Source organism: Belonocnema kinseyi, chromosome 7 (assembly GCF_010883055.1).
Source record: "Belonocnema kinseyi isolate 2016_QV_RU_SX_M_011 chromosome 7, B_treatae_v1, whole genome shotgun sequence".
Classification (NCBI taxonomy): Eukaryota; Metazoa; Arthropoda; class Insecta; order Hymenoptera; family Cynipidae; genus Belonocnema; species Belonocnema kinseyi.
In genome coordinates, this window is record NC_046663.1 from 3003824 (window position 1) to 3018153 (window position 14330).

General features: G+C 30.2%; 1 protein-coding gene across 1 annotated transcript in view; it reads right to left on the bottom strand.

Annotated features, from left to right (window-relative positions):
* LOC117175912 (disco-interacting protein 2) overlaps positions 1 to 14330 on the bottom strand; it is a 132678-nt gene that overhangs the window by 90429 nt on the left and 27919 nt on the right. The window contains exons 3-4 of the mRNA XM_033365754.1: positions 6384 to 6542; positions 2537 to 2674 (exon numbers count right to left, since the gene is read on the bottom strand). Of these exons, the coding sequence (XP_033221645.1) occupies positions 2537 to 2674; positions 6384 to 6542 (297 nt within the window). The remainder of the gene's footprint in view (positions 1 to 2536; positions 2675 to 6383; positions 6543 to 14330) is intronic.

The following is a 14330-nucleotide window of genomic DNA, read 5'->3' on the forward strand; positions in this document are numbered from 1 at the left end:
ATAAAAAGAGTAAAGAAAATGCAATTTTTTAAGAATTCGGAAATAGAGAAGATTTTTACGAATTTTTAAAGGTTTCAAGGAAATAAAAAAATTCTCGAAATTACCCAGAAAGTTTTAACTGACTTTTTAATTTTAAAAATGAATTTCAAGTGACTTCCTCAAATTTCGAAAGAAAATGTGGACGATTTTAAAGCAAACTTCATCAATTCTGCAAGATCAAAAAATTATATAAAAAATTCGAGTATATTTAAGAGCTATTTAGAAGTTTTGTCAAGATTCAAAATTAATTTAAAACTTTTTAGACTTTCTAGTATTTCGAAATAAAATTTTGAAGCTTTCTAAGATTTTTGAAAGGTTACACGTTAATAAACAAATTTTCTTAAATTTATGCAAAACATTTTTGAACATTATAAGCGATTTCATAAATTGTCAAAAAAGAATATTGAGATTCTAAGTAAAATTTTTTTTATTTTTACAGAATTGAAAAAAAAAGATAAAATATTCGAGTAACTTTAAAAGGTAGAAGAAGGCTTAGATGTTTTGAAAATAGTAAAAACTATTTGAAATTTAAAAAGATTTCCATAAATTAAAAAATTTTTTAAATTTGTGATAATTTTGAAAAAAATTGCAAAGCTTTTTAAGAAGTTGAAAAGGCTCTAGAAAACTCTTAAGATTTATGGGAAAACGTTTAATCAGTTTTTATTTAGAAAAATTAATTTTTAAAGAAATTTTGAAACTGAAATATTTTCGAAATCCCTCCAATTTTTTTAAACTTACTCAAATTGTAATATGGGCGAAGTTTTTTTTTCATTCTCGACTCAAAAATCTTTTTTTGTCAAAAATTTAACTGTTTTGGTAAAAATTGTGTTCTTTTGGTTTGAAGATTGTTAAAAGTGATTTTTTAAGTAGTTTCGAAAATTAATTTTTAAAATTTTATGCAATCCTTTGAAATCTTCGAAGTCTTTTAAAATCTATTGAAATATAATATTTTATTGTAATAAAAATTCTAATCCATTTATTGTAATCTATGAAATAATTACCACAGTCGTACACGCAGTGCCTTGGAATTTTGTTTACATATTACATAATCAACAAAAGATAAATTATATCTTAACCAGCAAAAATAGCTCATTACGTATTTCTTACTTTGATTGCCTAATTATCAAATAAAAAGATAAGCTTACATGTAAAATACTATAAAATACAATTATTAATAATAAATTAAAATAAACAATAAAATAGTTGTATTTTCTTTCATAAAATATTAATTTTGAACAGATATCAGTACCCTTTGACTTTTATTTAAATATAACAAGATAATTTAGGATTGTATATTGTAATAAAAAGTTCAATTCTATATGATCCAAATTAAAGATTTGCAGATAGCTATTATCTTGCCAAAAACTAGCTCTGAAAAAAATGTTTCTATGATTTTAAGAATTGAAATAATATTATCAGTTATTTCTTATAAACAAAAAAAAAAACATTTTTTTAAAGAAATGTAGAAAATAAGTGTATAATCTTCAAATAAAGTTATTTGTTTAAAAAATTTCTCTGATATTTTTTAATCCGTAGAAAAATTTCTTTTCAAAATTAAAAACAGTAGAGTTGTAGAGAAAGCCATTATTTTTGTAAAATCAACCATTTTTTTAAATTAGTGAGAAGCGATTGTAAGATAAAATTTAATTGCAAAAAGAATTGTTACCTTAAATGTTTGTTGAAAGTTTTGAAATTTTTTAATTAAAAATGTTTTTTGTTCGAAATATCATTAGTAATATTATCGTGATTCTTATATACATATTAAACTTACGTTTTCAGAAATCTGGTTGATGACACAACTTAATGATTTACAATTTAAAGTTCTGTAACTTTCAAGCGTTACAACTGAAAAATCTTGAATAAATTTTTGAGTTTTGCAAATATAGAATAGAAAATTCTTCAATTTTCAAAATTTATATTTTAAAGTTATATAATTTTTAAGTTTCTGTTTAAAGTTCAATTTTTAACATTTACAAATCAAGATTAATTAATTTATAACGTAAAATGTAATTTTCAACTTTTTTTTGAATATGTAGTTCAGTGTTGAAGATTTGCAATAAAATAGTCTTCAATTATTAACAATTGCAATATAAGACTCTTTAATATTTAATGTTTACACTAGAAAATAATGAAACAACATTTTAATTAATATATAACCATAAATAATATAAAATATTTGTCAGTTTTTTTGACCTACTCTAGCATAATTCCCCCTATGTTTCTTTGGTAAAAAGGCTTTGGTTGAAAACCAAAGAATAGAAAAATAATTCAAACTCAAAGTTCTTATTAAAAACTCAAGGGGAATTCGTGAATTTTAGGATTTTGAAGGTTGTCAGACACCCTGTTTTTGATGATATAATTTGAATGCATGAAGAAAGAGTTACGAGGAGGCCCATAGTCTGCCTAATGGGACGGAGAGCTGCTCCTTTTACTCCTTTGACTTTTTTTACACTTTTTTTTTTTTTATTTTTTCGTTACCAGTGATCGTTATACTCACCAGAGTGATATCGGCTTTCATTCCGCGTGAGTCTGCGGTTCCCGCGTCTGATGGCTGCAGAATTCGTATTCCCGGGGTGCCCTGTGGAGCCGCCAGATCCCAGGGGATTGGCGATCCCTCCAGGAATCAGTCGGCCTCCTGCATGCAACAACAACACAACGACACATAGACAACGGCTATGATATGTAGCTCGAATCAAGACTCCACTTCAATTTTTTTTTTAAATTTGTTTATTTACAACTAATTCATAGAGTTTTATTCATTTAAGTTAATCAATAATCAATATGTACAGAAACAGATGTTTGGTTTACCCTAATCATCCACATAAAAAGGGCTGTCTTAAAATTAATTACTCTCCAAATTCCCAATATATAGTATGTACTTCATTATTTCATTTCAGTCCCTTCATGCTGATATTGGATTTGATTCATTCGGAATCTTTTATGAATACTAGTTATAAATTCCAATCTATCCCCATCCAACTATCATCCTACACAATCATCCTATCCCATCCAACCATGCTATTCCACCCATCCAAACATTACACCCCATCTCATCCCATTTAACCATTATATCTCATCCAAATTCCAAACATCCTATCCTATCCCATGCAACCATATCATTCCATCCAACTCCCATCACATATAAGAAGTTCATCCCACCATCTTATATAATTAACAACCCATACAATAGTTCCATCCAACCATCTGTCCTCATCCAATCTTCCCCTTTCACCCAAGCATCTTATGCCGTCCACTAAAACATTCCACACAACCATGCCATTCCACCCACACACCTATCCCATTTCATCCCATACAACTATCCAATTTCCATCGTATTTAACAATTCCATCCAACCATACTATCTCACCCACACACCCATTCCATCTTATCCCGTGACACAATCCTATCTCATCAAAATTTTTCATTGCATTTAACAATACCATCTCACACACCCAACCATCTCATCCCACGCAATCAACCTATCCCATCCAATCAAGTCATCCCATACACACACCCACCCAATCTCCTCCCATAAAATCATCCTATCCCATGCAATTCCCATCGAATCTAAGAATCCCATACTACCCTACTAACCTAGCCATCCCATACAATTCTTATCCCATCCAACCATCTGGTTCTATCTAATCACCTTATCCCATTCAAACATCCCACCAAAACATCTTATTCCTTTCAACTAAAGATCCCATATCACTCACCCAACCATTTTACCTCTTCTAACCATACCATCCCATCTAATTATACCATCCCACCCACACACTTATCCCATCTTATCCTATACAACCATCCAATTCGCATCACACTTAATAATCCCATCCAACCATCCATTCCCACAAACCCAACTCTCTCATCCGAACACCTCATCCCATCCAGCAATCTTATTCTATCCAATCATCCCATCCCTTCCAAACATCTAATCCGATTAAAAACATCTCTCATTTAATTATCCTATCCAACCATGCCATCCCACACATCCAATCATACCATATCATATTAAATCATCCTATTCCATTCCATCTAGTCCCATCCCATCCAATTCCCACCTCATCACAAAGTTTCTTTTTTTGGAAAAATTTTAAAACGGGAATAAAATAAAAATTAGAGAAAATAAAGCAAAGCACTCAAAACTAAGCCAAATCGAAAGCAAGACGACAGATACAAGGAGTAATGCCACAACCATATACGAGTATTTTAAGCACTTACATATTTGAAATCAAATTACTTTCTACATATCAAGCCAAAGGTCAAAGTGTATAAATAAGCTATACCAGGGCGGCCCAAAATGCATTGCAAATTTTCTTTTTAATTTTCAAGCTCTCACTTACCTGATTTTTGAGCTTCTCTCCCAAAAAAGGAACATAAGATATTAAGTTTTACATGTTTTTCTCATGGGAAAAAACCTTGTTTTTTTAAAAATAATTGGTGATGGAATCGATAATATTAGATGTATCGGAATATACATGGCAGATTTTTCTTCAGAATTAATCAATTAATACGAAGAAATAATTACTTTTTAAAATCCAATCCCCATGATATCCTTTTATAGGATTCCCGAAGAAACCCCCATGAAAAAATGAAATGTTGCGTATTTTCGGCATTTATTCTTATTTTTATGGGATTTTCTTGCACAAATTATTTTGAACAAGCAAGATATTACTTTTTAATAATACCCTGTTTTTCTTTTAAATTGTTTAAACAATTTATTACTGCTTAAAATACTCTTTTCTTAAATTAACCTCCAAAGTTTCCGTTATTTTTATATGTTTCAACTTTTCGTCGAGTCTTTAGATGCGAAAAAAAATCAGTATAGATTATATATAATATACAATTCGACATTGAGAAGTTGAGAAAAAACCACAACTTTGTAAAATAATTCGGTAAAATAATGTCATAAACAATAACCAATGGTCGGGACATTTATTTTTGTTAATTTTTATAAATCATTGCCTAATTATACCGGAAAGTCGAAGAAAAGTGGAACAACGTAGAAAAAAGAAAAATACTGAAGAAATTTGTAAAATATCAAAAGATCATTAGAACGTAACATCTTATTAAAAATAATGTTTGCAACAAAAGAACGTAACTAAAGTAAGAATAAACGTTAAAAATACGCGAAATCTCATTTTTTCACTTATGGGTTTTTTGGACCCTGTAAAAAGGGCGATGTGGTTTAATTTAAAAAGTAATTAATAATTCATATTCTTGGATTAATTACGAAGAAAAAATAGCAGGTACAATTCAATACACCTAATACTAACGATTCTATTGCAAATTACAAAAAAATCAATTGATTAAACAAGAGACGTTTTTTTTTTGGAAATTCAGAAATGTGGGGAGTGAGAGCATGAAAATAAAAAAATAAAAATATTGGACCACCTTAAAGCTACACACACTACACAACTTTACAAAAGACAAACATGCTGGATTTAATTTGATAAAATTCTTCCTTGGGCTCCTTCTAGGACAATGTGACACGAGTCAACAAAATTTTATTAAGAAAAGTCCTTTGCATAAACAAAATTAAAGTTTATGTACACTACCGTCGGAAATAATCAACACGGCAAGCACGAGCGGTGAAATCACTCATGATTTCAAATCAAATGACTCAAAGCAGAGTTTTTTTTTACTCCTTTAAAATGATATATCACGTGGAAAGTTGAAAAACAAATTTAAGATTTTTTCGAAATTCGAACCTTAATTTCAACTCATGATATGATTAAAAACATCGGTGAAAAAAATCCAAAATTTACAGGGTGCAATTCTTCAAATATTATCTTTAATTTAAGCACATTGAATTTAAAAAATCTTCACGGGTTCCCAATTTATAACAAAAAATGTCCAAGCGTAGCGGACTGAAACTCAACGCAGACTAGCTTGGACACTCCTAGTCATAACTTGGTAATCCAAGAATGTTTTTTAATTTTTATCTGCCTAAATTAAAGGTATGATTTCAAAAAAAATGCGTCCTGTAAAATTCAGTTTTTTAAGACAACTTTTCAAAATCACAGCACGAGTTAAAGTTGAAATTGAAAATCCGAGAAATTCTCGGCTGAAATTCGACGCAGATATGCTTGGACATTTTTAGTCATAACTCACGAATCCGCTAAAACTTTTCAAGTTTTATTGACTCAAACTAAAGCTAAGATTTCAAATATTGCATCCTGTGAATTTTATTTAATTTACGACTGTAGTGTAGATTCAAAATAGAAGAATACAGATAGAGCATAAACTAGCTTTTGCTTTTTAATAAACATAAAGAACTTTTTATAAATTTTGACTCGTGTCTTTTCGTGATTGAATCCAGAAGGTGCGTCAAAACACGCTACCTGAGTGATAGCGTTTCTCGGAGTGGGTGACACGACGCTGCGTACGCCGTGCACGTGGCTGCGGACGTCCGCCACCTCCACCACCTCCACCACCTCCGCCGCTCCCGAAACCCGTTCTATCCACAACGCTACCTCCACCACTTCCAACGTTTCCACTCCCTGTAGGAGGAATGCAGGCATAGTCAGAAAAAATTATTTATTGTCAGTCTCAAGTGAAACATGTCTCAAAGCCTATGAAACGAGATGTTAAGGAGTGTTTATGGAATAACAGAAAAAAACAAAACATTTACGACTTGTTAACACAGCCAACAATGCCAAACTTGCAATTAAATTTAAATTCAAGTTCGACTGCCAAGCTCTAACAATTAAAAAAGAAGAAAAAAATGCAGTACGGCCCAGGAGTATAAGGACACCTAAAAAAAACTAGCAATTAAAAAAACATGTACTCACTTCTCGCAGAATATCTACGGAACAAAATGGGATAGAATTATTTTGTTGAATCTTTAGAAATGATGTAAAATTTCGCATTAAATGAGCCAGATTTGAAACATTTTTGACAAACAGAGAGTGACTTAGTGAGTCCGAAAGACCGGTCTAATTTCTGATCTTTACCAATATTCAATAATAAACGTCAAATCGTGCCAAAATTCAGCTAAAAAGTGGTCAAAATTTTAAATTAAGCAAAATCAACCTTAAGGTCTCCTATTTATTATAAGAAAAAAAAACTGTGAAAATGTTCTCTGGTTCTCGAATTATCATAAAAAATATAAAGGCCTTCGCAAGCCGAATGATTTTCTTCTTGCGCACATCTCTACATTTGTTATGATAATTCGAGAACCAGTGAACATCTTTACAGTTTATTAGATTGATTTTAAAAAGAAAATTTCAAGACCTATTTTGCGTAAATTAAAAACTTTTACCATTATTTACCTAGATTTTGCAAGGGATTTTTTAAAATACTAAAAAAAATCAGAAATTAGACCTATTTTCCCCATTCACCAACTCAGTTTCTATGCATCAAAAATACTTCGAATTATGCTCATTAAACGCGAAATTTAATGAGATTTTCAACGCTTTTAAAGAAAGAATTCTATCATTATTTTATTTATTCTAGAGATATTGTGTAATAAGTGAGTCCATATTTTTAATTGCTAGTTTTTTTAGATGTCCTCATACTCCTGGACGGTACTGTATATAATATGTAGGGAAGACTGGCACATATTAAATCAGAGTGTATTAACTATAATATTTTTTACAAGAAGTGTAAGAAAATTACTTATTGTAAAAATAATTAGAAAAAATAATAATTCACATTATGAAAAATTAAAATTATCGAGTGGAAACAAACCCCTATCCATTGTGTACCAGCATCCCCTATATATAGTATATTAAAATTAAAAGTACACGATTTTCAAGAAGTCACTTCTTTGATCCATTTATTTTAAAAATCATTTTCTTCGTTACTCAATAATCAGATTTTCACATTTCGGTCTTCGGACTCATTTGAGAAATTTAAAATAGTGTCGACGGTAGTAAAAATTTGAAAAAATTGTAGCAAACTGTTTTCAAGCAATTTAAAAAATATTAGATTAGGAGATTAACTATCTTTAAATTTTAGTATAAAATATTTGGGTAAAATCTTTTAAAATCCTGAAATCCATTGAAATATTAAAAATCCCTTGAAATCTCTGAATCCTGAGAAATCCGTAGAAGTCTTTATCATTATCGAAAAAAATTGCAATAATTTTTTTCTTTATGAGGAACAAGTTTCCAGTTACAAATATCTAGTGTTAATAACAAAGAATAGTTTATTATACAAAAATTTTAAAATCCACTGAAAATAATTACTTTTGGCACCTTATTTGTCATTGATAGTATAATCTTTTTTAAAAATTAATTAAACAGATTTTCTTGTTAATTAAAATAAAAAAAAAGATTAAGCTAAAGACTTTGTCTATAAAAAATCTAATTGTTTGAGCAACTATCCTATTTCGGTTAACTTAACTGAACTAGAATTTCGATTAGCGCAATCGACATTCCCAGTAGCATTAACTAAATCCGAATAGTTGCTCGAAAAGTATATATAGACTAATCCAACTTAAATACTTCGTGCAGTTGATTAAATGAACCGTCAAGGACTTTAATTAGAAAATAACACAAAAATGTTTTACTCTTCTATTTGTACATATTTAAAAAAAAAATTTCTTTTTCCGAATTACTTTCTCAATAGAGAATTTAAACAATTTTAAATCAAACTTTGTACATTATACATAAACTTTCTCTACAAGAATATGGATATTCATTTAATCGAAAAACGATGTCCTAGTTTTTAATTTTTTTAAATTACCAGATTGTTATTTGACATAATCCGGACGCCAAGATTATGACAAACAATATGCTAAATGGAAATAATGATTAAAACAAATTAGGGCCAATGCTAATTCGAAAAAATGAAATAAAGTCAAACAGTTATTATTTGAGTTACTTAAAATAACTTTCCAATATTTACAACCTAAAATATTTGCCCCAAATAAGAGATGCCCATAAAATTCATAACTAATTAAAGTGGTAAAAGTGCGCAATTAAAACGCAACCAATGATTAAATAAAAAGTCAGGGAATGAAATAAAGTAAAAAATAATATCCAGGAAAGAATATTTTACTCTCATGGATATTTCCGCATTCCAACAAGTTTGCACCGCAATATTGGATTTTCAATCAAATTAAAGTTGTGCTGAATTGTACTAGGTTTGGCCTATATTGTGCAATTAAAGATTTTGTGAAAAAATTCAAATTTAATCAAGTAATATTTTTTTAATATGCATTTTATCCAAATCTTAACAACCCTCAATATCATCCACAATCGCCCACCTTCTTTAAGTTTGTCTTTTCTGTTAAAATCGTTTGTCACCAACTTTATTTGATTTTGCTTTGATGCAATAAGATTTAATTGAAAAATGGTCTGGCCAAATATGAATACTAGATTTGGTTTGTATTGTTCCATTAAAGATTTTGTAACAAAAATTTAAGCCCGAATTCTAAGCTTTATTTTAATATGTATTTTTTTTAAATCTGACCTCCATCATCATCATTATTATTATCTTCCACCATCAACCACCTCAAAGATATGGTCTCTACTGTACCGCTAAAGATTTTGTGAAAAAACCCAAACTTTAGCCCGTCCACCTTCTTAAATTTGTCAAATTTTTTTTAGAATTCGTTAGTCACAAACTTCATTTGGTTTTGACGCAATAATATTGAATTGAAAAATGGACTGGCCACCTAAAATTGAACCAAATATTACTACTAGATTTAATCTATATTGTGCCATTAATAATTTTGTACAAAAAAACCTAAATTCTAAACTTACTTTAAATTAGTATTTTATCCAAATCTGACAACGACAATCGTCATCATTATCATCATGTTCCACCATCGTCCACCTTCTTAAGGTTTGTCAAATTTTCTTTCCAATTTGTTAGTTACAAACTTTACTCGATCTGACTTTGACATAATCAAGTTTCGACAACAATGCAATGATCTGGACATTTAATTGTACCAACTACTACTCCTAGATTTGGTCAATATTGTATCATTAAAGATTTTGTAAACAAATCCAAATTTGAGCTTGAATTCTAAAATTTCTTTCCAGAAGTATTTTATCATAATGTGACTACCATCGTTATCATGATCAACCTTCTTAAAGTTTGTCAAATTTTCATTTTATTTCGTTAGTTACAAACTCTATTTGGTTCGATTTTAATGTAATAATATTCAATTGAGAAATGGTCGGTCCACCTAATGTTCTATCAAATATTACTATTAGATTTGGTCTATATTGTTCCATTAATGATTTTGTACAAAAAAAAACCCAAATTTGACCCCGAATTTTAAAGCTTTCTTTTGATATGCGCATATTATCAAAATCTTGACCACTATCATCATCGTCATCGTCATCATCATCATCATCCACCACCGTCCGCCTTCTCTAAATTTCTCAAATTTTCTTTCAAATTCGTAACTTACAAAACTTTTTTTGGATTTGACGCAATAAAATTTAACTGAACAATGGTTCAACTGTACCAACAACCACCCCCCATATCTCCGTTACCATACAACATGATGTGTTATGGTTTGCACCTACAATATTAGGTCCTCTAGTACTCAAATTTACCCCAGTTTGATGACAATCGAACAACATTTGTTTTGTGCAGTGCGCTCATGTGAAATGGAATGGCCCTTATATTTTCTTGAAATACCAAGATTGCAATGCCAACCTGTTGGAGATTATTTCCGTTTTCTCAAGTTGTGGTTCGTGTCTCGCCACCCAGAAGATTGTCTCATTGGACTCGCTCCTTGGACAATGGCAGATGCAGCTAGTAACGAGGGACTCTAAGATACCCGGAAGCGGCTCTTCCGCGTCGATGTGCAGTTACCTGCCGCCAGGTACACACTACCATACCACTGATATTGCATTGAGAAAAGCCTGGCAAGTGGCAGCAGCACATAGGTGCGACTATGAGTTTTCAACTGAAGCTGAACAACGTGGCGAACGCTGACCATGCAAACTTAGTGTCTGCATAGTCTGCAATTGACCGCTTCCATAAAGCATTCCATTTGTATACAGTATATACTTAGACTTGGTACCGAGTACAAACCAACACACACACACACCTCACATTTACCCGATACTGGCTTTTATACACATTAGAAAATTACAAAAATTATCCTCTTTGTTGCAGATCATTTTGTTCCACCCATCACCTTAATGCAAGAAACTACATTTTAATTTAAAAAAGCCGGTTGATTTTCAGATCAAACCAAACAGATCATTTGCCAGTTGAAAGTCAACCGATGTTTTTAATGCGATTTCAAGTTACGCGCTTCTTTGACAATCAACCACTTTATGCATGTAAAGCAAAATGTATAGGTTAATTTAAGACCAAAAAATTGTTGACATCCTATCAAGGGAGCGTCCACATATTACGTGACATTCTAAGAAGAGGATAGGGAGGGGGGGTCCCTGTCACATGGGAGGGGAATCGAAAAAATTTTGAAAGAAGTTGAGAATTCCCTTATCAAAATTTAAATCACTAACAATACCTCGAAGACCAATATTATCGACAGAGAAAATGTAGCATTTGCATTTTCAATCAAATAGTTGAAATTTTAAAAAAATAGGAATTTTGAGAAGACAGGTGAGTTTTCGAACAAAACAGATAACTCCAAAATAGTTGAATTTTCAACACAAACTTTAATCTCCAACAAAACACTTGAATTTTGTATCAAATATCTCAATTTTCAGCCAAGAAGATTAATTTTCTAAAAAAAGGAAATTTTTTAACAAAATACGTGAACTTTCAATTAAATAGTTCAATTTTCAACTAAAAAAAGATAAGTTTTTTTTTACCAAAAAAGGAATAGACAAGTGTTGAATTTAAAAGATTACTTTAAAAAAAAATGAATGATCAACCATGAATACAACTAAAAAGACGAATTTTTACAAAAAAGACTAACTTTTTAATCAAGTAGAGGAATTATTCTCAAAATTTCAACAAATTCAAGCTAAAAAGCCAAATTTTTCTAGTAAACAATTTATGTTTAAAACGGAAATGATTAATTTTGAATGAAATTCGAGATGAAATAGCACAATTTCCAATTAATAAACAGAAATTTTCAACCAAAAGAGGAATCATTAAAATTTCGGTTTGAAAAACTATCCTTCAACGACAACAATAAAAAGAATTTTCAGCTAGTTGAATTCAACTAAAAAATGAGAACTTTTAACAAAATAGAGGAATTCTTAAACAAAATGATGAATTTTTAACAAAAAATAATAAATATCTACCAAAATAAAAGCATTTTCTGCAAATAGATTGATTTCTACCAAATAGTTGAGTTTTCAACTAGTAAAGGATAAATTTTCAACCAAAAATGAAATAGTTGAATTTGCAGATAAAAAAAAATTAATTACCGACAAAATATTAACATTTTCAAATAGTTTAATTTTCTACCAAAATAGTTAAATTTTAAATATGAATAAGTAGTGTCAACGGTTCATTTTCATCCAAATATTTCAATTTTCCACCAGATTTTTGAATTTTTAAGCCAAAAGACGAATTGTCTGCAAAACAGTTGAATTGCAAAAAAAATATTTTAATTTAAAAAAAGATGAATTGTTAACAAAATACATAATTTTTACAACAAAAAAAGATCAATTTTCAATTTGAAAAACATAAAAATGGAATAATTAATTTTCAGTGAAGGCAAAAATTCTTAATAATAACTAAAAAAAAAAAAACAATTTTCAGCAAAAAAGTTAAATTTCCAAAAAAATAAATTAATTTTCATGTTAAATAATAAACCTTTAACCAGAAAATACTAATTTTCAAGAAGAGAGTTCAAAATTCGACCATATACTTTAAATTTCAACCAAATAGTTGATTTTTTGAACAAGAAGACTAATTTGCTACCATGCAAGACGAATTGTTAACCAAATAGTTAAATTTTTAACGAAGAAAGAAATATTTTCAACGAACAACGGAAACAAAATAGTTAAATTGTCAAACAATGAATTTAATATTTAAAAAAAATTGTTAACCAAAGTAATTTAAATTTTAAGCAACTAAATTTTCTTTTTTAACTAAAAAAGACGAATCCTCAACGAAACATATAATAGTTTATACTACTTCAACCAAAAAAATTTTATTTGAAATGAAAAACAGTTAAATTCAACCAAAAAGATGAATTTCCCATCCAAAAGTTGAAACCATTGTTTCGAAAATTTTTAACCAGGAAACGGCCAGATTTGTGGAAAACTGGCGCCTGGATCCTTCACGACGACTAGGCATCTGCCCATTCATCGCAGCTTATTCAGCAATTTCTGGCGAAACACGGCCTTTCACAACTTCAGCAGTCAGTTTTCAATGCATAATATTTGCCACGATCTGAGAAAAGGGGCCTACTAGGCAAAAAAATCGATTTTCGGATTATAATGGATTCTATAATTTCATTAACTGATCTTTCTACGAATGTAAACAGAAATTTTGTATCTGCATTATTTTTTCAAAATCGCTCGTCCTTTAAAATTTCACCTTTACCTAGCAGGTCCCTTTTCTCGGATCGCGTCACATATTGCGCAATAAACTCGACTGAGTACTCGCGCACTGCGGCCCTTCCGAGGTGAGTCGCAACCGTATTTTCGTCTTGCCCCCTGAGAAACTGAGTGGGTCAGCTATTCTGGGAATTAGAAAACTGGGGGTTACGAAATTAGGGTTCTGGTTATTATTATTATTATTATTTTTTTGAATAACAAACTGATACTGAGTTTCGCATCATTTTGAAAATTATTTTTGACTTGTCTATTCTCCATTCACAAGTTGCGTAGGCAGTTGTTGACCACCATTATGACAATGATTTAAAGGCGCAAAGAGTTAGAGGGCATTCTTAGAGAAAACAATGTTGCCATACCCATACCGCTCTGACCGCAATTTACGATTGCAAAATGTTCTTAGGGCACCTTTCGCACCGTTAGTGGTTGCCGCATTTACTTTGTGATTGTTACACTGATTAACTTTTTGCGACAATTGTTATGACGTCCTACAAGAAACAGCGCCCGTCACGCTTATCCCTTAAACGTCAACACGCACACAAAAAATTGCCAATTTTATTCTATAGATTTCCATTTAAATGGCCGTAATCCCCAATTTAAATTTATATTCACACCGCGATTTTTATCAATTTTTTTTAAAAATCCATGAAAATGTTATATTTGTTGTCTCCGACTCGGTGAGGAAATATTAAAATGTGTTTCTCTTTCATGTTTTTGCGAATAAAAAACCTGCTTTTAAGGGCATGTGACACAGTGGGATTCCTACATTACCAACCTCTTTTTTCCATTGAACAAAATTTTTTTGTGAACCATAGAACTTTTTTGGTAAATGAAATA